This window comes from Tenrec ecaudatus, chromosome 12 (genome assembly GCF_050624435.1).
Source record: "Tenrec ecaudatus isolate mTenEca1 chromosome 12, mTenEca1.hap1, whole genome shotgun sequence".
NCBI lineage: Eukaryota > Metazoa > Chordata > Mammalia > Afrosoricida > Tenrecidae > Tenrec > Tenrec ecaudatus.
Window position 1 is genome coordinate 69,982,186 of NC_134541.1, and position 23,877 is coordinate 70,006,062.

The window sequence follows — 23,877 nt, forward strand, 5'->3', positions numbered from 1 at the left end:
CTGCACTCCCCCAGTGCTTTGCCTCGGTGTGGTGGGATCAGGTCAGGTGCAATTCCTACACTGTGTCTCCGGTGCTGTCCCCTGTAGCGCCCTTAGTCACTGAGGGGCATCATGTCTCATAGTGAGGCCAGCCATGTTGTCCTCTCTGTGGACTGGCTGCTCTAATCAGGAACATCATCCTCACGGCCTGGTGGGCCAGGCTGTGCTCCACTCTCTCCTCCTCCTCCTTCATCTGCTCCTGTGTGCTCTAATCAGATATGTCCATCTCCCGGAGCTGCAGAATCAATGTCGTCCTTTGAAACAAATTCTTCTCGGGGGAGGGGCAGTGTCAAGCACATTTGTACATTTCTTACTATCATCATCCTCAAAACATTTGCTTTCTACTTGAGCCCTGGTATTAGCTCCTCATTTTCCCCCTCAACTGCCCTCCCTACCTCCCCCACAAACCCTTGATAATTTATAAATTATTATTATTTTGTCATGTCTTACACTGACCAACGATATTTCTCTTCACCCACTTTTCTGTTGTCTGCCCCCCAGGGAGAAGGTTATATGTAGATCCTGTGATCAGTTTCCCCTTTCTGCTCCACCTTCCCTCCACCCTACCGGTATTGCCATTCTCACCATTGGTCCTGAGGGGTTCATCTGTCCAAGATTCCCTGTGTTTCCAGTTCCTGTCTGTATCACTCTTCTAGCTGGATTTGTAAGGTAGAATTGGCATCATAATAGTGTGCGGAGGAAGCATTAAAGAACTAGAGGAAAGTTGTATATTTCATCGTTGCTACACCGCACCCTGACTGGCTCGTCTGCTCCCTGAGTTCCTTCTGTAAGGGGATGTCCAGTTGCCTACAGATGGGCTTTGGGTCTCTACTCCCCACTCCCCCTCATTCACAATGATATGATTTTTTTGTTCTTTGATGCCTGGTACCTGATCCCATCGACACCTCATGATCACACAGGCTGGTGTGCTTCTTCCATGTGGGCTTTGTTGCTTCTGAGCTAGATGGCTGCGTGTTTGTCTTCAACCTTTAAGACCCAGATGCTATATCTTTTGATAGCTGGGCACCATCAGCTTCAACATATTTGCTTATGCACTCATGTCAGGAAGGTGAGCATCATGGAATGCCAATTTAATGTAACAAAGTGTTCTTGCATTGAGGGAGTACTTGAGTGGTGGCCCAATAGCCATCTTCTACCTTAATACTAAACCTATAAATATATGCACATAGATCTAATTCCCCACCATATATAAATATTTGTGCATGCATGTATTTAGACCTCTATAAATGCTCTTTGCCTTCTAGTTCATTCCTCTATTTCCTTTTTAAAAAAAATCATTTTATTAGGGACTCATACAACTCTTATCACAATCCATATATACATCAATTGTGTAAAGCACATTTGTACATTCATTGTCCTCATCATTCTCAAGACATTTGCTCTCCACTTAAGGCCCTGGCATCAGTTCCTCATTTTTTTTGCCTCCCTTCCCACTCCCCCTCCCTCATGTACCTTTGATAATTTATAAATTATTATTTTGTCATATCTTACCCTGTCTGACATCTCCCTTCACCCACTTTTCTATTGTCTGTCTCCCAGGGAGGAAGTCACATGTAGATCTTTGTAATCAGTTCCCCCTTTCCAACCCACCCTCCCTCTATGTTCCCAGTATCACCATTCACACCACTGGCCTGAAGGGATCATCTGCCCTGGATTCCCTGTGTTTCTGGTTCCTATCTGTACCAGTGCACATCCTCTGGTCTAGCCAGACTTGCAAGGTATAATTGGGATCATGATAGTGTGTGTGTGTGTGGGGGGGGGCTGGGGTGTGGGGGGGGAAGAAAGCACTTAGGAACTAGAGGAAAGTTGTATTTTTCATCGTTGCTGCATTGCACCCTGTCTGGCTCATCTCCTCCCGAGACCCCTCTGCAAGGGGATCTCCAGAGGCCTACAAATGGGTTTTGGGTCTCCACTGCGCACTTCCCCCTCATTCACTATGGTAAGATTTTTTTGTTGTTGTTCTGATGATACCTGATACCTGATCCCTTCGACATCTCATGATCGCACAGGCTGGTGTACTTCTTCCATGTGAGCTTTGTTGCTTCTAAGCTAGATGGCTGCTTGTTTACCTTCAAGCCTTTAAGACCCCAGACACTATCTCTTTTGATAGCCGGGCACCATCAGCTTTCTTCGCCACATTTGCTTATGCACCCATTTGTCTTCAACAATTTTATCATGGAGGTAAGCACACAATGATATGATTTTTTGTTCTTTGATGCCTGACAACTAATGGGGATCGTGATCACACACCTGGTGTACTTCTTCCATGTGGGCTTTGTTGCTTCAGAGCTAGATAGCCGCTTGTTTACCTTCTTCTCTATTTCCTTTTATCTTCCTCTTGTCTCACCATCATGTTTGGCTTTCATTCGGGTTTCAGTAATTCCTCAGTCACATTGCCCTTGATGAAGCCCTACCAGGCGTCCTACACCCTCCTCGCCATCAATTTTTAGATCACTTGTTGTTCCTTTGTCCCTGGGTTTGTTAACATTGATTTCACTTGACAAGATAGTTTTGGGTGTGGTGACAATGATGGGTTGATTGATGTTTCCTTTTGAGGCATAAGAATAGTGCCATGATCATGCAAAAAAAACAACAGCGATATAAGTGTGTGTATGTATGTGTATATATGTGTATATGTATATGTATATATATACCATATTAAATGAAGGGGGAAGTGCAGAGTGGAGACCCAAGGCCCAAGTGTCGGCCAATGGAGATCCCCTCATAGAGGCGTTTAGGAGAGGAGATGGGTTAATTAGGGTGCGAGGTAGTACCGATGAAGAACACAGCTTTCCCCCAGATCCTGGATGCTTCCTCCCCCCAACTACCATGATCCGAATTCTACCTTGCAGGGCTGGATAGGACAGAGGCTGTACACTGGTACATATGAGGGCTGGAGGTACAGGGAATCCAGGGTGGATGATACCTTCAGGACCAAGGGTGTGAGGGGTGATGCTGGGAGAGTGGAGGGTGAGTGGGTTGGAAAGGGGGAACTGATTACAAGGATCCACATGTGACCTCTTCCCTGGGAGAGGGACAGCAGAGAAGGGGGGAAGGGAGACTCCGGATAGGGCAAGATATGACAAAATAACGAGGTATAAATTACCAAGGGCACACGAGGGAGGGGGGAAAGGGGAGGGGAAAAAAAAAAGAGGACCTGATGTAAGGGGCTTAAGTGGAGAGCAAATGCCTTGAGAATGATTGGGGCAGGGAATGTATGGATGTGCTTTATACAATTGATGTATGTATACATATATGGATGGTGATAAGAGTTGTATGAGTCCCTAATAAAATGTAAAAAAAGAAAAGAGGAGAAAAAAATGATTAGGGCAAAGAATGTACAGATGTGCTTTATACAATTGATGTATGTATATGTATGAACTGTGATAAGAATTGTATGAGCCCCTAATAAGTTGTTAAAATAAAAAAAAAAAAGAATAGTGCCATGTCTCTTCACCAATAATGACCTCGGGGGAAAATTCTGGGTCACTTCAGAGCTGTTCTTTCAAAGCACTGCATGTCTCACCTCGGAGCTCTTGTTCCTGGTCAGAACTCAAGGCACAAATTTCACAGCAACTTTTCTCATTCCCAAAACCTTTATTAAAATTCACTGAACTGAGCTCCTAGATAGTCCAGATAGCTTCCCCATCTCTTCAATGATCAGTCTTTTGGCACAAGTACACAATTTTTGTCCACATTTTCATCCATTCAGGAAGTTGACGGACATCCAGAATGAGGTTTGTCAATCAACATTTCACCTTTTTGAAGACAAAACCACTCGTACCCTTGATTTCCCCCCACCCCCACCCCCTATATCTCTCTGTCCTGTTCAGTGTCACTACAGTTTCTTGTGGCATTTTTCCTGAGCAGGAAACAATTTTACAGCCGCACACCATTCTCTTAAATTAACCATCACCCACCAAAAACGAGGTTTAGGCTGAACTGCTTTTATGAAAAAATTCACTGTGACCAGAGAGAAACTTCCTAGGCAATACCACTTGGTCCACTAACTCAGAGCAAGTTGTTTGATGCTCGCCTAGCGGTAAAAATGTGTCCTACGAAAGGTCCGTGGAGCAGAGCTAGTTGCTGAGGTCTCTTTTTGGTACCCCTCATAGATTACCTCTTGAAATGGTTGGATGTCATTAGTTCTTTTTGGTTAATTGATTCTGTGTATTCTATCCATTTTTATGGTTCTTGCATTATTTAATATTTTGCCCATGGGATCTTTCAGTATTGCAAATGGAGGCTTGATTTTTTTTTCTCCTACAATTCTTTCAGCGTAAGTTATGCCGAGCATGCCCTGGTTTTCTATTTCCTCATAATACTTTATTTTGTCTTCTTGGGCTGCCATTTACATTTTTCTCTACAGCTCTTTTACTTCGTTTCTTCCGTCTGCCTTGACTCTTCCATGATTAAGAGCAAGTTTCAGAACTTTTACTGACATCCACTTTGGTCTTTTGTTTCTTTCCTGCTTTATGAATGACCTTTTGCTTTCACCGTGTGTGATGTTCTTGATGGTATCTCCCAGCCTATGAGGTCTTCTGTCATTAGTGGTCAGTGAGCCAAATCTATTCTTGAAATGGTCTCTAAATTGCAGTGGAATACTCAAGATCATACTTAGCCTTGTTTTTCTGTTTGTTCCTAACATTTAATTTTGAATTGTGTGCAGGTTTACAGAGTAGATCAGTTTTTCATTCAATAATTCATAAACATCTTGTTTCACGTCCTTGATTGCAAGGCCCACAATGCACAATCATTTATCCAGAACTTCTTAAACTGTGGATCTCTCGCCCATGTGGAGACACATAACTGAATGGGAGGTCGAAAAAATATTGCCAACAGTGAAAATTTGGTGAACATGCAACAACCAAGTTACTTTTAAATCAAACACATAATGAATCCAAGTTGTTGGTGGTAGTACTTGCCTGTGTTGCAAATTTCTCAGGCTTAAAGGGGTTCGGAGTTGAAATGCCCTGATTTATCCTATTTCCACCACATATGTACTCTTTTAATTCCTCCTTCTTTCCTAACCCTTCTGAACTTTTCATTGGGTAAATGCTGTCCTTTTGAAAAATCTCAAATGCTTGATTATTCTAAGGTGTACATATTCCCCTAGTGTTATTATTCCCCTTATCAATCAGCTTTTTGTTTGGCTAAAAATTAAGCTTTGGATGTAAGTTCAGTGAGTAAGGGCCAGTCTCAGAGGCTCCACCGTTTTCGATCTGACCAGTAAGCCTGGTCTCATGATTCTGAGTTTTGTTCCACATTTTTCTCCCATTGTACCCTACAGCTTCTAATGGGATCCCGCTCAGAGCAATTGGTAGTAGCCACTAGATCATCTAGTTCTCCTAGTTTCAGGTTGTGGAGGCTGATGTTTACATGGTCCAGTAGTCCATTGGACTGATTGTTTTGATTTTTTCCGGCTTAAACTTAAACATGCGTATGAGCAATTGATGATTTCTTCCACAGTCACCCCTAGCTTTGTTCTAACTGATGATACTGCTCCTCTTTATTGTCTCTTTCCACAAATGTATTTGATTTAATTCTTATGTATTCCATCCAGCAAGGGTGATGTGTATAGTCACTGGTTTATTGAAAAAGGTAATGAAAAAGACTTATTAATTTAAAACTTAATAAGTTATTGGGTTTTCAAATTCTCTCCTGTTTAAAAAGTAGTAAAATAAAATTCTATTTAGACTGTTGCATCATGTGATCCCATGTGTTCTTGGTTTCTATCACCAGATACTGGTCCTTCATCTGTGTTTCATATTTCTGCATTCTAATCACTAGTGATTGCAACTCTTTCTTGATTTTATGCTACATTAGTTTCAAACTGGAAATGTTGGTGAAAATTTTCAAGTTCTTCATTTTTGGCATTTATTGTTGGTTTATAAATTTGAATAATAGTTGACTGGCTTGTCTTTCTTGGAGATATATAGGTATTGTCTTATCACTGACAGTATTGCACATCAGGACAAAGATTGAAATGTTCTTTTTGACAATTGATATAATTCCTTTTCAATTTCTCATTCCAATTTAGTTGACCATATGAATGTCTAATTCAAAATGATCAATACTAATCCATTTGAGCACATGATACCAATCTTTACTTTTGTTGGCTTCCAATTTTCCTAGATTCCTATTTCTTACATTCCATGTTCAGTTATTAGAGGATGATTATAGCTTCTTCTCATTTGAGCCATGCCCCTCAGAAAATGAAACTCCTGTCAATTTTGCTTCATCTGGGTCATTCGGGCCAATGCTGTTAGAGAAGAGAGCCAATTATATTTTTGCCAATAGTACTTTGAGTGCCTGATGGGCTAATCTCCCAGCACTATATCAGATAATATTTTGTTGCTTTTAATAAGATTTCATGGGCCAATTTTATTAGAAATGGCTTCCCATGTCCATCTCCCTAGTCTGTCGTAGTCTATAAGTTCCACTGGAACTTGTTCACCATGGGTGAGCCTGCTGGCATTTGTAACCAGTGGCATATTTCTAACATTACAGCAACACATAAACCACCATAGTACAGTGAACTGATAAATGAGTGTTGGTCTCATTCTCAAATATTTAGAATTACTCTGTTAATATTAATGCATGCTGTAGGTAGCTGTGTATAGGAAAGGTTTGGGGATGGAAGGGAAAGCAGGTGCACGTTCATTATGAAGAATGAACCCTGGGTTTCTGGTTGCTGGAAAAGGGTTGAAGTGCAGAATATAGGCCAAACTTTAATTGCTATAAAAGGGAACTCTATTCCTCCTTTAATGCTTTCTCTTTTCAATCCCAGGTTCTCCGTTATTTTTGTATTCCTTGGTGCTGTGATCATCACATCAGTTTTGTTGCTTTTTCCTCGAGCCACTGAATTTCCAACCCCAGATGTGGAAATTAAGGTAAAACTGTGGGTTTAATTTTTCCTACTGCTTTGTTGCTGCCCTGCCCAATGGTACTTTCTGATAGTAGATTGGCTGAAATGTACTAGAACCATAAAATTCAAACAGTGGCTGAGAAAACCCCAAACCAAATCCAAACTCAATGCTACCAAGTCAATTCCAACCTGTAAGTACCATCTCCATGAACTAAAGTATAAATTCATACCTCAGTTCTCTGTCTTTTCAATGGGAATAGTGTTATAGACTATCTTATTTCTGGATTATTGCTTGTGTAAATATTGAAAAATAGCATAGAGCAAATACAAACCAAAAATCAATCCCTCTGTCCTTTGTCATACAGATTTCAGAACCAGGAGAAGATAAGGGAGTGTGAGCAAAGCATGTTTATCAGCATGGCCAGCAGAGATGGAGTTCTCATGTTCAAATTTTAAAAACTAGAGCTTGCAGCAATCTGATTCAGGACTAGATCAATAATACATGACCTGGGCTTTCTGCACCCAAGGCCTGCTAATTGTCATTAAAAAGTACGACCTGTCAACTGTGCAAACATGTAGCCCCTGAGAGATGCGTTCAGTACTGGAGGTCAAACTTAAATGAAAGCTGTTTTATCAAGTGGAGCTTTGTTGTATGATGCGTGTTGAGGTAATTTCTAGACCAGTTGCATTTACTTTGGGTGTCAGTGATTGTGCCAGTGCTTGGATTTGATAGGCCTTTGTGTATGAGTTTCTTATTATGTGTACTGTTTGCTTTCTTACTATTGCTCGAACAAATTGCTACAAAGTCTCACTGGGCTAAAAATCAAGGGCACTGGCAAGTCTATTTTCTTCTGAGGCTCTGGAAGAAAATTCATTTCTCTACCCCTTTTGTATTCTTGAAGCCACCCACATTCCTTGGCTCATGGCCCCACCCTCATTTTCAGAGTTAGCAATATAGCACCTCTCTGACTCAACATCCATCTCTTTCTCTGATCCTCTCTATTGCTTTTAAAGATAATCGTGATTACATTGAACCCACCCATGTAATCCAGGATAACCTCCCCATTTCAAATCTGCAACCTTAGTTCCCTGTTGCCATGCCATCTAATATATTCATAGCTTTCAGGGATTATAATGTGGGCATACTAATTGGGGTAGAGGTCAGGGGGGAGGATTATTATTCCATTTACCACCATCTTTTTTTTTTTTTTTTGCATTTTGGATTCTTTACCAGGGTTCTTAAAGCTTATGGAAGTTATGAAATCACCTAGGTTCTTAAAGTTTTTGGAAGTTATGAAATCACTTAGTTGCTTAGTTTGTGTTGTTGTACCATTAGGTCTACAGATTATATTGTTTATTTGTTTTTTCCTGCTCATTTGGATCTAGGGAGAGTCCATCTCTGGCAGTGTGAAGTAAAGAAGTAATCGAGTCAACACTAGTTATAGGGGTGTTTTTTTTTTTTCAGCAAAGACCAACATTGGGTCTCAAGTGTTACTTGTTGGTATGGATCCTACTTAGGGCAAGTTGTCTATGTTTATCTCTTCTTCTTTTATCTTGGCCAAATGGCTGTTTTCCATAGAATGCTGAGCAATGAAAGTATGGCTCAGAGCTCTTTCGATGAAAGCATTAGAAAACAGTCTTTTCATTTTGAAAATAAAACCTGCAGATTGGCAATACAGTTGATTGTTAAGGCTGGGTCTTGAGTAGATGGGGGTTACTATAGTCATTGTATTTTTATATATGTTAGAAACTATTTAAAAAACAACAAAATGAGTCTTTTTAGCATCAAGCAAGCTTCTCATTATCACTTTAAAATAATGGATTTTGGAATTTTTCTGTTTTGAACTTATTCAAGGATTACAAAGTATTTAAAGAGACCTTGGAGTGCTTTTGGTTAGATGTCAAGCCCACCAGTGACTCCATGGACGAAATTATAGGGCGGTCTGTTCCCATAAAGATTTACAGTCCTGGAAACCTTATGTGGGGTCGCTAAGAGTCGAATTCAACTCGATGGCGCTGGGTTTTCAAAGTGTTTATTACTTGTTAAATTCAGCCATTCCCTGTGTCTTGCTAATCCTGCCTTTGCCTTTTATCTACTGCTTAAGAAGTTGTGGGGGAAAAATTCTCTCCTATCCTTTTACAGAAAGTGAGGGCAGGATGTTATGCGAAGTTTTAAATAGGAACAAACTCATTGTTTATTTGGCACAAACATCCATGTAGCAGAGCCTGGGTGCTGAAGTGATACTAATGTAAATTTTGATGTTTTCTTTTTCCAGATTGTGGATGCCTTTTTCATTGGCCGCTATGTCCTTCTGGCTTTGCTCAGTGCTGTATTTCTTGGAGGTCTCTTCTTGGTCCTAATTCATCATGTCTTGGAGCCTGTTTATGCGAAACCACTCCGGTCCTTTTGATCACTCTCCAAGAAAACAAGACACTCTGCTCGCTCCATTTTGATGTCATTGATGAGCAGAAAGACACTCTCCAGAACTTTATATCATTAGTCTTCATACCAGCAGGTCTGAAAAATCTCCATGCGTCCCTCTGGAAATTCCCTTGAGTCAGGGTTGCAGAATTGTTCCTCTGGGGATAAATTCTCACCAGCTTAAGAAGGCATGGTGTTGTCTTCTTACCACCAATACCTCAGGTTTTTCATCTGTTGACAGGGGACTAATAATAGTGATCTGCTTAGAATACATATTCAGTCAGGAGGTTACAAAGTAGATTTTTGGGAAAGAAACATTTTGGCTTCTCTTGTCAAATAAACCCTTTTGGAGGAAATAGAAGAAAGAACTAGGAGGTAAAGGACATTTATAGAGGTCTATATACAGGCATGTACATATGTACATATATTTATATGTTAAGTATTAAGGTAGCAGACTGACACCGGGCCTCTACTCAAGTACTCCCTTAATGCACAAATACTTTGTTCTAATAACCTAACATTCTGTGATGCATACCTTCCTGACACAATTGCAGAAGACAAAATGGGTGCATAAGAAAATGTAGTGAAGAAAGCTGATGGTGCCAGGTTATCAAAAGATAAGCATCTGAGGTCTTAAAGGCTTGAAGGTAAATAAGCGGCCATCTAGCTGAGAAGCAACAAAACCCACATGGAAGAAGCACAACAGCCTGTGTGACCATGAGGTATCGATGGGATCAGGTATCAGGCATCAAAGACCCAGAACAAAAAATCATATCATTGTGAATTAGGGGGCGTGCAGAGTGGAGACCCAAAGCCAATCTATAGGCAACTGGACATCCCCTTATAGAAGGGTCACAGAGAGGAGACGAGGCAGTCAGGATGCAGTAGAGTACCGATGAAACGTACAACTTTCCTCTAGTTCTTTAACGCTTCCTCCCCGCCACTATCATGACCACAGTTCTACCTTACAAATCCAGCTAGACCAGAGCATGTACACAGGTACAGATAAGAGGTGGAAACACAGGGAATCCAGGAGAGATAATCGCCTCAGGACCAATAGTGAGAGTAGTGATACCAGGAAGGTATGGGGAATGTGGGGAGGGAAAAGGTGAACCGATCACAATGCTCTACATATAACCCCCTCCCAGCGGGATAGACAACAGAAAAGTGGGTGAAGGGAGACATCAGTTAATGTAAGATGTGAAGAAATAATAGTAATTTATAAATTATCAAGGATTCATGAGGGAGGGAGGGAAAAAATGAACAGGTGCGAAGGACTCAAGTAGAATGAAAATGTTTTGAAAATGATGGTGGCAACATATGTACAAATGTGCTTGACACGATGAATTGTGATAAAAGCTGTACGAGCCCCCAATAAAATGATTTTTTTTAAAAAGACAACCCCTTTTGGATAATATATGAAATTACATAATAAATTGATGGTTTGAAATGATTAGAAGATAATTTATAAGTGAAAGGCAATCAGTTCAAAAGATTATTTTAATGTGGCAATTTAAAAGAGGTTTCCTATTGACTAATGCGTGCTTCTTAGTCCACAGAACTCTAAAGGCAAGGGTCTCGCTTCTCTTGGAGCCAGAGAGACATAGATCATCACCTGAGGGCTAACTGACACTTCATCCTGTTGACCGCAGCTTTCAGAATTTATATGTATGTGTTTCAAATTTGTTTGGGGATTAAAGTAAGGGTGTGGAAATGTTGGGCTTTTTGGCCTTCTCATTGAGCTATACATCCTGGATCCTTTTTCTTCTGGGATTTAAGACCTCACTGCGTCCTAATTAAATACTGTAGGAATCTATTCTGAGATAATGTCACCCCTCTTCATTTTTGTAGCCATTTCTCCAAAATGGATGAGGAATATCTACTCAGGACGATATGTAACTGAAAGCCCAGGCTAAGTGGAGGGGCTCTGGGCTGGCTCTGTTTTGAAAGACTTATTTTAATTCCCTGTGCTAATTGAAGAAGAATTTTCTGGCCAAAAATTAAGAATCAAAAAAACAATTTAGAGAGAGAACATTGAATACATTCTAGATGCCAGTAGAACCCTAATTGCTTTGAAATTGATTTAATTCTTCCAGCAACCATATTATACTCCTCTTAAGGTAGAGGGGAAAGATAGGGGCTTAAAGGGATTAAATAATTTGCCCAAGCTTCACATAACAGGTAGACCCCAAAGTCTACCCAGGAGTAGAAAGAAAACAGATTATGTTTTCTTGGTTTGTAGAACCTTGAGAGCTTCAGGAAGGCTATGATCATTTCCACTTGACTTCCTCTCTGGTTCCTTATCAGTGTGAGTACTCAGCGAGGAGATGAGCGCTACAGGAAGAGGGGAAAGGACTACTGACTTTGAGAGAGAAAGGCTAGTGAGGGTCAGGTATGGTTATCCCTATGCTTTCAGTGACCTCTTTGTTCATCTTATTCCATTTGGGAAAGCTGTGCAGGTAAGAAAGTGTCACAGAAAGCAGTTTCTTAATCTGGCCGAGTGTCAATTGGGAAGAAAAGAAGAAAGCTTCTTCCAAACAGCTTAGAGGAGAGGAGAATGCTGAACTACTGAGGGCAGTGGCGATCACAGAGGGTTTCCCCATTCTGCTCCTCTCTGGACATGTACACTGGACCTCCGGTGAGCAGCATCCTGGGAGGAGGTGTTGAACCAACCCAAGGGGAACTCGATATCAAGCCGAGTCTGCCATTTGTCACCTACTCTCAAGATACTTCTTGCTTAAAAACAAATCTGGGGAACTCTTATAGATATTGATGACTATGAGTCTACTTTTATATTCCCCCCAAGTGGTTTGAGTGACTACTTTTTTTATGAGAAAACTGTAAAAACAACCAACAAAAAAAACCAACTGGGTGGAAGTTGAAATAAAATGCCTTACCACTACTATCATATAATGTTTTTTAAATACATGTGGATCAGCCCTTGATGTGAAAGGCTAACTTTTGTTTTAAAATATACTTTCTGTGTATGTATTTCACTTTGTAATTAATTGTACATGAATGACAGTTTACTATGTACTCACATATACTCAAAGCAGTCACACCAACACTGAAAAAACACGCACTGGTTTGGGATAAGAAGTTTAATTTATGAGGCACAAAATAAAGTTCACTGAAAAATCTGCATGTCTTCCTCTTCCCATCATCATCCCTATAATCATTCTTGGAAATCATCCCTTAAATATAAGCAAACCGCCTAGTGTCCTATTATTCATTCTTTACTGATCCCGTGGGAATCCCAGGCAGAGACCTGTGACCCTGTCTGAAAGATGGAAAGAGAGAACAAAACTAATATATAAGAATACAGCTTAACCTTTTAAAATTGTAGCTGACCACAGCTAAAAGTGCAGGATACTTCCCTGCCCCACAATACAAGGGTTTTTTCAGTTCATGTGGCTGATGCTGTGGCATTTCCGAAGTTTCTCAAGCCAGCAAAATACAACTTGGGTTTCTGATGTTTAATGGGTCATTTTTGACAACTTACCCATTTGAAATTTTATAATTTATAACATTTCTCCGTGTAAAATTAACATTCTTTATTGATCTATAATATCAGATCTTTGATACAATAATTCTGGTATGGATTTAGACTAAAGTTAAGGCACCATCCCTGGTACCTGACTGTATTAACCACTTACCCACTCACTTATCTTGTCATTCTCTCATCCTATTGGTATAAAGCTCTGTACCTGGTGTATCTCCAAGTTGAAGAATGAGGCTCTGAGGTGCCAACACTATCGCCTAACTCCATGCCAGGATGAATGCATCCAAACAATTTAAAAATATTTTTATTCTGTTATAATCTATTCTAGTAACTCAATTTCATTATATTTGTAGTTGAAGCATTTTATTTATATTTTGTTCAATGTGTACAGAAATCTGCTGATTATTGCCCATATAAGAAAACAGGAAGAGGAAGGGGAAGGAATTTAAAAGCGGCACAACTAGTTGGTAATAGAGCTGAACCTTGACTTGGGACTTCTGAAATTTCATTTCCCTACAGTTTAAAGTTCATTTTGGTTTTCAGACAAACCTTTTTTTTAATATTGCTCTATATAATGTCTTATCGTGTTTCCCAAACCTATTTTTTTATTTTTTAAAGTAATTTTACTAAATAATTTAAATGATCATTTAAAATAAAAATAGAAAACAAATAACAAAAGACATGATATCCTAACTTCTTAGTTTAAGATTTTGGCTATTATTACCAAAGAAGCAAATTTCCAAATGTGGGAGCGGGAATTGTAAGGACACGAATCTGGTACAGTGTTCATTTTTCTAAAGAGCACAAAACCCTCAGGATTAGAAGGGACCTTGTAGTTCATAGAATTGAATCAATTTTTATTTACATCCAAGAACTTGAAAATATGCCTGTTCTTCATATTCAGAAATTATAATTCTTTTTCTTTTTAAAATCATTTTATTGGGGGCTCGTACAACTCATTACAATGCATCCATTCATCATGTCAAGCACATTTGTACATCTGTTGCCATCATCATTCTCAAAACATTTTCTTTCTACTTGAGCCCTTGGTATCAGCTCCTCGTTTTTTTTAATATTCAAAAAATGTGCCCATAATTTTTCTAAGTATTTTTAAAGCATTGATGTATGTCATCCTTGGATGACCCTATGTCAGAGATGCTGTTCCTATTTTGCAGGTGGGGAACAGGCAGACTGGTGTGATAACTGGCTAGAGAAACTCAGCAAGGATAAGTTGCAGTTAGGAATTGAAGTCAGGCAGTTTGGCTTAGTGTCCAATCTCTTAACTACGTTATTTTATTTTGTTTTGTCTAGTAAGATGGGAAAAGGAGAGACAAAAGGTGGGCATTGCAAATTTCCTTGATAGGAGTACCAGAGAGACTGACTGGTGGAAACCCTTACCGTGTGTGTCCATTTGTGGGACTGTTGTGGCTTGTGTGTTGCTGTGATGATGAAAGCTACATCACTATGTGGTAGTTTGGTAATTTTATGTCAATTTGAAGATGTATAAAAGTTCAGGGGTGAAATCCAACCTGTCAATTAGGTCACAGCCTGATGCTGTCTCCGTGGGGGTGTGGGCTTCTTATAAGGAACACCCTGGGGTTTGTTCTCTCTCTCTTTGATAATTCATGACGTTGTTTATTATTGTTATTAAAGCTTGGACTTAAATAGTCCTGGTCATTCTGGGAAAAGCACCTTGTTTGTGGGATCATTTAATCATCTTTTTCTACTATCGCTTCTCTGTGAAGCACCTTTCTTTGACGCAACATGTGAAAATAGAGTTGTGGAGACAGTGGTATGTATGAAGCCATTGTTATTAGAGGAAAATAATAATAGTCGAAGGAGACATGGTATTTGTTTGGAAGTCTTAATGAAAACAGTCCTGATTTGTTCACATTTGGTAATGCAGCATATATTGTTAGAAGTCTACCAGTCACTTCCACAGGATATAAGATGATAAAAAATTATCTTGGTTTTATACGGTGAGTAATGAGCCACACCATAAAGATTCTTGAGCTCACTTGGACTCCAGCCATAAGCACAGAAGTTGGTACAATTCTAATTAAACAGTGGACTATCTCAAATGAGGCAAATGTCTGGAAAAATTTAAGTGTCTTCTGAATACTTTTATATAAAAGTCTGTGTGTTCCTTTCTCCATATAAAAGTTTGCCATGACACTCACTAGGATGAACTCCTCATCCCCCACAGTCATGGATATGTTGTAAAAAGTGAGCCAGGGGGTGGCCATGAAACCCAGGCATCTCCTCTGCCAGTGGCCTCCCTCTCTTCCTCGGCCTTTGAGGTGCCGCCTTTGGGGACACCTCCCATCTCGGGGAGGTGGAAGAGAGGGGGAAGGAGACTGGGAGAGAGCCCATTGCTCTCATAGCTGAAGTGCCGCTGCGGGTTGCCTCCACCTCCTTCAGGCACCCTATGTCACTCTTTCATACATATATGAGTATCACTGGACTTGTCTCTCTACTCAACCCAGGCTGAGACATCAATATTTCAAATAGCAGCAGTGTCACCCCAAATGGGGTTTCCAGACAAAGAACAGACTTGGAAGAAGAAAGAAGGATTAAACAATGAAAATCTTAGAAAATTATCAAATTCAACTCCTCAAAGTAGGGTCAACCTTAATTGCGTAGATTGAGCAAAGCTTTCTGTGGTAGTTACATAATTTCATGTCAACTTGAAGATTAAAAGAAAGTGTAGGGGCGGAGTTTAGCTGTCAATCAGGTCGCAGTCTGATGCCCTCACTTAGAGGTGCAACTGATCTATATCGCTCCTTGAAGGTCTGCTGTTTCCTCTTCCTACCTTCACCTTCCTGTCTGCTGGCCACCAGGAGATGCTGGAACCCTGCTGACCTTGGATGCACAAGACTTTGTACCCACCAGCCTGTGATCTTCCTACATTCTGTGTCAGTGCACGTGGTGGCATGAATCTGAAGAGGGACTTATGGACCAATATCAGACTTAGGGACTGAGAGGGGATGTTTTCTTGATATATAATTACTTCTTGATATAAAGCTCTTTCTTAGATGTATGAATGAATGTCACTGGATTTGTTTCTCTAAAACCAGCCTAACACCCTTTTCATTTGCTGATTGAACATGACTCAAAATGAGAAGAAACAGCTGCAAACCTCCCTAAGTATTCAGAATGTAGAATGTGAAAAATATGAATCTAAGAAATTTGGAGGTTATCAAAAAGGAAATAACACATAAAGATTCATGTCCTAGACATTAGTGAGTTGAAATGACTATTATTGGTTTACTATGTTGGAAATGATAAATCATATGCTTTACTAAACCTAGAATAGCAAATTCTAGGAAAGGAATCACATTCATCGCCAAATATTTAAGGTCTGTCTTTGAAGTACAATGTTGTCTGTCATAAGACGATCTAGATAATGCCACTGTTATTCAAATTTATGCACCAATCACTAAGCCAGTGATGGAAAAATCACAAAATTCTACCAACTTCTTAGATCTGAAATTGATCAAACATGCAATTAAGATGCATTAATAATTATTGGAAATTGTAATGAGAAAGTTGGAAACAATCTGGAAGACTTGCTAATGGGAAACTATAGCCTTGGTGATAGAAGTTAAGCTGGGATGGTGGGGGTACCATGATAGAATTTTGCAAGACCAATGACTTCACTGAAAATTCATTTTAAAACAACATGAATAGCAATTATACCCATGGGCCTGGCCAGATGGAATACACAGGAATCCAACTGACTGTGGGAAGGCATGGTAGAGAAGCAGTATCATCATCCAAAGCAAGGTCAAGGACTGATGAGGAACAGCCCAGTAATTGCTTAATTGCAAGTTCAAATTGCAGCTGAAGAAAATTATACCGAGTTTGAGAGTGCCAAAATGTGACCTTGAATATATCCTACCTGAATCTAGAGGCCATCTCAAAACCAGATTTGACACATTGAACACTAAAGACTGAAGATCGATGAGTTGTGGGATGATATACATGAAGACAGCAAAGGGGCATTAAGAAGACAGGGAAGAGCCAGCAAGCCAGCAAGGAAGGTCCGGGGTGTCTTTACCTCCTTGCAAAGTAGAATCCAGTCATCCCCTCCCCTGAGCAAGGTAGGTCTCACCCATCCCAACAACCTGTCAAGGAAGGCCCTGGACATCCCTGTCCCTTTGCAAAGTAGGCTCTAGCTATCCATACCTCCCAGCAAGGTAGACTCTGCTGCTCCTGCTCCCTGGCAAGGAAGGCCCCAGTTTTCCCCAAGACCTAGCAAGGAAGTCCTGAGCTTTCTCCAGTCTAGGAAAGCCCCAGCTACTCCTGAGACCTAGCAAGGTAGGCTCTAGCCACACCTGCAAACTGACAAGGCCCCAGCCCTGCCTGCTTCTGAGCAAGGAAGGCCCTGCAATCCCTACCCCCCAGCGAGGAAGGGCATGACCATCATAGCAACCCAGCCAAGAAGGCCCCAGGCATCACTGCATCCCAACAGGGAGGCCCCAGTCATTCCTGAGACCCAGCAAGGAGGGCCCCAACCATCCCCAAATCCAGGCCAAAAAAAAGGTCCTGGCCATTCTTAAACCCAGCAACAAAGGACCCAGGCATTTCTGCATCCCAATAAGGAAGGCCCTGACCATCCTAGCAAACTGGCAAGAGTCTACTGTCCCCACAGAACCCAGCAGCCCACCTGCTGCTATTACTACTGCACCAGGATGCTGTGGAAACATCAATCACAGTGCACATAAAAATCAAGAGAAACAGCCACCAATGAACAAAACCCAGACCCAAAGGATTACTCTGGAAGTATCAGAGATAGAATTATGGAGAATGATGTTTAGCTACCACCAATGGAAAAGGAAATCACTGAAAAATAGATGTCCAGAAAATAAGTGCTAGGATAATAGAATTTGAAAACATGATAAAAGAGCTGAGTAATAGAACTGAATGAGCTCTGGTAGAGTATTGGTTACACATTGGACTGTGATCCAAATGGTTGGCAGTTCAAAACCACCAGCAGCTCTGAGGAAGAAAGACTGGACTTTCTACTCCCGTAGACAATTACAGTCTCAGAAACCCACAGGAGGGTCATTGTAAGTCAGCATTGACTCAATGGCAGGGGGTTTGGTTTTAACAGAACTGAAGAAAAGAAAAACTGAACTTGTAAGCTTGTAGACAATTCTTTCAAACACAATTGACCAAAGAAACATTCAACAAAAAAGGACAAATTTAAAGCAAGTCTAAGAATGATGAGGGACACCATCAAAGGGAAGAATTTGTTGGAATCCTGGAACAAGAAGAAACAAAATCTACAGAGAAAATAATACAAAATAGTCATGGAAGAGAAATTCCTCAATACCATAAAAAAGGAGAAAACTACTATAAGAAATCGACAGAATTCCAAACAGGATAGACCCCCAAATAAAACACATGGTGGCATACTTTAATCAAACTATCTAATATCAAGGAGAAAGGGGGGATTCTGAGAGCAGCTAGGGAATAAAGGACAGTCACCTACAAAGGAAAAGCAGTAAGAATATGCTTGGACATCTCAGCAGAAACCATGCAGGAAATTGAAAAATGGAATAACATATATAAAATCCTGAAAGAAAAAAAGTTGTCAATTAAAATGCTTATATGTCATATCAGCAAAGAAGTTACCGAAGGTTTGACTCCCAGAGGGTTTACTCCATCTACATCATCATGGTCACCTGCTACCGTGAGCATTGATTGTGGAGCCAAGTCAGACAGGAGCCTTGACAACTTCATTTATCATGACTGGTCTACTTGTGAGGATTTTGGTCTTCTTTACATTGCGTCATAATCTATCCTGAAGGCTGAAATCCTTGATCTTCATCAGCGAGTGCATCAAGTCCTCACTTCCAGCAAGCAAGGTTATGTCCTCTGCTTATCACGGGTGGTTAATAAGCCTTCCTCCAATCCTGATGCCACATTCTTCTTATAATCCAGCTTCTCTAAGAATTTGCTCCGCATACAGATTGAAGAAGTATGGTGAGAGGACACACCCCCGATACACTTTTCCTGTTAAACCATGCTGTATTCCCTGTTCTGTTCCAACAACGGACACTTGATCCGTGTACAAGTTTGGCATGAGCACAATATAGTGTGCAACTCCCATTCTTTTTTTATGAAAATGTCTATCTTTAATAAATGATTTTTATTTTCTTTTAAACATTTTATTAGGCACTCATACAACTCTTATCACAATCCATACATATACATACATCAATTGTGTAAGGCACATCTGTACATTCTTTGTCCTCATCATTTTCAAAGCATTTGCTCTCCACTGAAGCCCTTTGCATCCAATTCCCATTCTTATCAAGATTATTCATAGTTCGTCAAGCTCCGTACAGTTGAATGCCTTTGCATAGTCATGAAACCTAAATAAAAACCTTTTTGTTATACTCTGCTTTGAGTCAAGCTCCATCTTGGCATCAGTAATGGTCCCCGGGGTTTCACATCCTCTTCTGAATCCGCCCTGCACCTTTGGTAGCTCCCAGTCAACATGCTGCTCCAACTGTTGTTCAACGATCTTCGGCACAATTTGTCTTGCATGCGATAGAAATGATATTGTTCCATGAATTGAGCATTCCGCTTGGTCTCCTTTCTTTGGAATGGGCACAAATATGGAACTCTTCCAGTCAGTTGGCCAAGTAGCTGTTTTTCCACATATCCTGACATAGATGAGTAAGTACTTTCAGTGCTTCTTCAGCTTATTGAAGCATTTCATTTGGTATCCCCTCAATTCCTGGATCCATGTTTTTGGCTAGTACTTTCACTGCAGCTTGAACTTTTGCTTTCAGGATCATTGGTTCTTGCTAAGATGCTACCTCCTGAAATGGTGGAATGTCAACTAGTTGTTTTGAGTCCAGTGACTTTGTGTATTCTTTCCATCTTTTTCCGATGCTTCTTGTATCGTTCAGTATTTTCCCCATAGTATTGTCCTAATGCCACCCCAAATTAATAGACACTCCTATAATGGTAATCAATGAATTTGAAAAGGAATTCCAGACCAGAGGAGGTGGGAGGGGGTGGAGAGGCAGGTTTGATATTGTCTCTGAGGTGATTTCACTTCTGCTGGTGGTTAAAATGAGAGGTGGCCTGCCCTTAGGAAAAGTGCTTCACCTTACTTTTATAGATTTCCAATGGAAGATCTGCCCAGAATTATCTTGCTAATCATGTATTTTTTCACCAAGATTCTTTTCAGTCCTTGGTGATGGTGGCTGCATTTTGTTTGTTTGTTTTTTAATCATTTTATTAGGGGCTCACACAACTCCTATCACAATCCACACACACATCTATGGGCTACCTGGATTTTAGAGTAGGTCGTTTTGAGGTGTGCAGAATTCTTCACAGCATCAGAATTACATGAGCTGGAAACCCCATTAAAGAAACCAGACTTCACCTTAAGCTCACCTCTTGCAAGTTGAAGGAACTGAAATGCTCCTTTGGACATAAAGCTGAAACACCCTAGTGCAAGAAGAGGGAGACTGGCTGGTGGTGGTAGAGGTGGAAGTCAGTGGACCTTGGTTCAGATCTCTTGCTTTTGTGGCTGCCCAATCATTGGCTACTGAAAAACTGCCAAACCCTGGTGATATTCATACATTTACCACTTTCTTAAACAGTGTCCAGTTACTTATGTTTTAACCTATTTAAGTGAACATTCCATGTATTTCAGTCTAAAAAGTTTTCCTGTATGTGAATAACATTGAATAAGGAACACCGAAGAAAAAAATCTATGTATTTGAGCTATGGTGTTAGTGAAGAATATTGCCAGTGCCCTTGACTGCCAACATAACAAACGGATGTGTCTTGGAAGAAGTATAGCCAGAATGCCCCGTAGAGCCAAAGATGACACTATTTCATCTCACATACTTTGGACATGTTGTCAGGAGAGAGCTGTCTCTGGAGAAGGACATCGTGCTTTGGTAAAGTGGAGGGGCAGCGAACAAGAGGCAAGCCCTTGACAAATGGAGTGACATCATGGCTGCAATAGTGGGCCCAAACGTAAAACCGTTTGTGAGGACGGCATAGGACCAGGCGCTCTTCTGTTCTGTGGTACACAGGGTCGCCATGACTTGGAATCGACTCAATGGCACCTAACAATAACAACGTGTGTGTATTTGCCTTTTCTCAATAGTACTTTACAATCTACACCATTGGCTAGATGAATGACACTATTATTAAAATTATCAAATGTCTAGTGTATGTTACTTAACTTCTTTCTCAACAATGACTACTTCTGCCCACAGGCGGACCAGGGTAACCTCTGTGTGAGCTAATGAGATGAAGTCTCCCCACCCTTGAGTCCACCCTTGAGCATCTTCACTGTCCTTCTTTCAAGACAGGTTTGTTGGTTCTCCTGGAAATCCATCATAATGTCACTATTCTTCGCAATAACATACTTCAAATATAATTATTCTGGTTTTGTCTTTAATCATACTCTACTTTCCTTAGTAATATGTAATCATTTCCTATGACTGCTAAAACAAAGTGCCACGAACTTAGTGGCTTAGAAGAACACAGATTTGTTCATACAGTTCTGGCAGTCAGATGTCTGAAGGTGGGCATCTAACATCAAGACTTTGAAAGCTAGTTCCTTGCATTTTCTAACTTCTAAAGCCTGCCCACATTTCTAGTCATATATTCTCTTTTAGGTAGGAAGCCAGAAGTGCAGCACCTTTATAAACTGACACTTCTGCCTCCCTTTCATTTGTAAGCAACACCATGATTATATTGGACCTACACTGATAATCCAGGATAATGTATTATCTTAAAATCCTGGATCAAAGTTGCACAAATTCTAGGAATTGGGGTGTGGGCATCTTTGGGGCCATTATTCTGCTTGCCATGAAATATATGGCTCATTCCTTCAACTCCAAGAGCCACTTTTTTAAACTTCCACCCAGTCTCCCTCATTCCTTGATCTTTATCTCCAGGACGGGGGAAGAATTTGCTTCCCTCCTTCTCCAAGTCAAGGGTAGTAGCCTCAGAGTGCTGAGGGCTACTCAGAGCTTCTTTCCCTTTCTTCTCATTCCTTTTCCGCCCACTCACAGACCTAGCTCCCAGTGGGTCTCTAAAAGAGAAATGCTACGAATTATTACTTTTTAATTACAAGTGCTATTGTACCATCTGTAAGGAAGAACACTTTAGGCTTAATTGAGACCAAATGCGGAGTTAAATTAAATGAATAACCAATTAATATAATGTGCCTGTGTTGGCCCCGTGTGAGTGCTAAGGTCCAGAGAGAAGGCAGGTACCAGGCTCCCTGGTAATTAATCAGTCCGTGCCAAGGGCTGAAGTGGGGCAGGGATTTGGTAGATAAATGCAAACGGACAGATCTTAGGGCTGGGTTGCCCAATCCTTTGGTTAGAGATTCTCCAACTTTTTCCTACCCATGGCCCAAGTCCTCACTCCAAGGTCAGGTTTCAAGCTTCCACAATACCTTTTTGTCATCCCATGTACGTGTCTATTTAAGGAGCCCTGGTGGCACCATTGGCTAAATGTTGGACCACTACCTGCCAGGTCCATCCGAGGTTCTGCAGGAGCAAGGTAGCAGGGTTGTTCTGAGTTGGCATTGATTAGCTGGCAGTGAGTGTGGTTTTGGTTCGGGTAATGGCATGGAGGAGCCCTAGGGTGCTAACTAAAAGTCAGCGGCCTAAATCCACCAGCCGCTTTGTGGAAGAAAGAGAACGTGGTCTGCTTCTAGAAAAGTCCGCATCAGAAATTCCAGGGAGTCAGTCCAATGTCCTGTAAGACCCCACTCATGACCCCTGGTGGCTTACTGGGTTAGAAAACTGAGCTGCTACCCATAAGCTCAGCGCTACAAGTCCATCAGTGTCTCCGCAGGAGAACCATGAGGCTGTCCACTCCAGTAAAGAGTTACAGTCTCAGAACCCGCAGGGGCAGTTCTACTCTGTCCCGTGGGTTGCTATGAGCTGCACTCAACTCAAGAGTCGTGAGTTTTGAGATAAGGGCCATTGTGTGTTCGAGGGTTCTGTGGCCATAGGTAATGGCTAACATATTAGGGACTTGGTACGCAGTGGGGAGAAAGATAAGGCTTTGTCCTCCTATAAAGGGGCAGTTCTATAAGGCTACTGAGTCAGAATCGATTTGAGGGCAGTGAGTTTGGTTTTGGTGGTTTGGGGTAAGCCGTTTAGCCAGCTTCTTCCACAACCTTCATCGATGGATCAGGGAATGGGTTCAGCCTCCCAACATGAGTCAGCATTTCTCTGTATTGTATTGGTTTAAAGCACTTTCATGCTCTTCTCTTCCTCTAACTAGATAAGGTCCCCAAGGACAGGAATGTGTCTAACACTCGTTTGCTTCCCTTTACACTGTTCGAATGAGGTAGGTATGTTAACATCATCTTCTAGATTTAAAAAAAACAAAAAAACAGCTTAAAACGCGTAATTGGTCAAAGCAGGGAAGAGAAGACATCAAGAGCCAAAGGAGGAACAATGACCCATGCCTGCAAGGCTAACCTCTAGAAGCCTCTGTCTCCCTTTCCAGAAATAGAAAGGAGTGCAGGCCCACACTGGGCGCTATCGTGGGATTATGTCACCATCTAGTGGTTCACGAAATTAACACAGCTTCTCCTGAGAACGTCTCACCAAAGTGAAGGTCTTCCCAGTCATGAGAGTCTTCATTAGAACTGAATATAAAACTCTGCACCGTGGCTCTTAATTCTGTGAGGTTGGAGGTCTTAGTAAGAACATCAAGCAATATGAGACCAATTTATTTGGTACGCGGAGAGTGTGTACAACCCACGTCATGGTTGGATTTATATTCTGTTCTCACATCGGCCTGCATTTCCTAGGTAATGTAATGGATGTGTCTTATATGAGGCTTTAAGTTCCCAGTTTGTGTTATATATCATTAATATAAATATCTCCTCTGTGAACACCAAGTATAAATCAGCCCTAGCACACTGACAGTGTGGTCCAGGCATATCACTCCCATGAACGCGTATCGGCCCGGCTTGCCGCTGCGGTGTCAGCCCCGACAAGGAAGCGCATAGGC

General features: G+C 41.0%; 1 protein-coding gene and 1 pseudogene across 1 annotated transcript in view; one reads left to right on the plus strand and one right to left on the minus strand.

The window, feature by feature from the left end:
• Positions 1-14,555, plus strand: part of TMEM218 (transmembrane protein 218) — a 32,776-nt gene extending 18,221 nt beyond the window's left edge. Inside the window, exons 3-4 of the mRNA XM_075564131.1 lie at positions 6,851-6,953; positions 9,205-14,555. Of these exons, the coding sequence (XP_075420246.1) occupies positions 6,851-6,953; positions 9,205-9,339 (238 nt within the window). The 3' untranslated portion in view covers positions 9,340-14,555. The remainder of the gene's footprint in view (positions 1-6,850; positions 6,954-9,204) is intronic.
• A 6-nt stretch (positions 14,556-14,561) lies between these two features.
• Positions 14,562-15,178, minus strand: LOC142422705 (very-long-chain (3R)-3-hydroxyacyl-CoA dehydratase 1 pseudogene; annotated as a pseudogene).
• Positions 15,179-23,877: the final 8,699 nt, after the last annotated feature.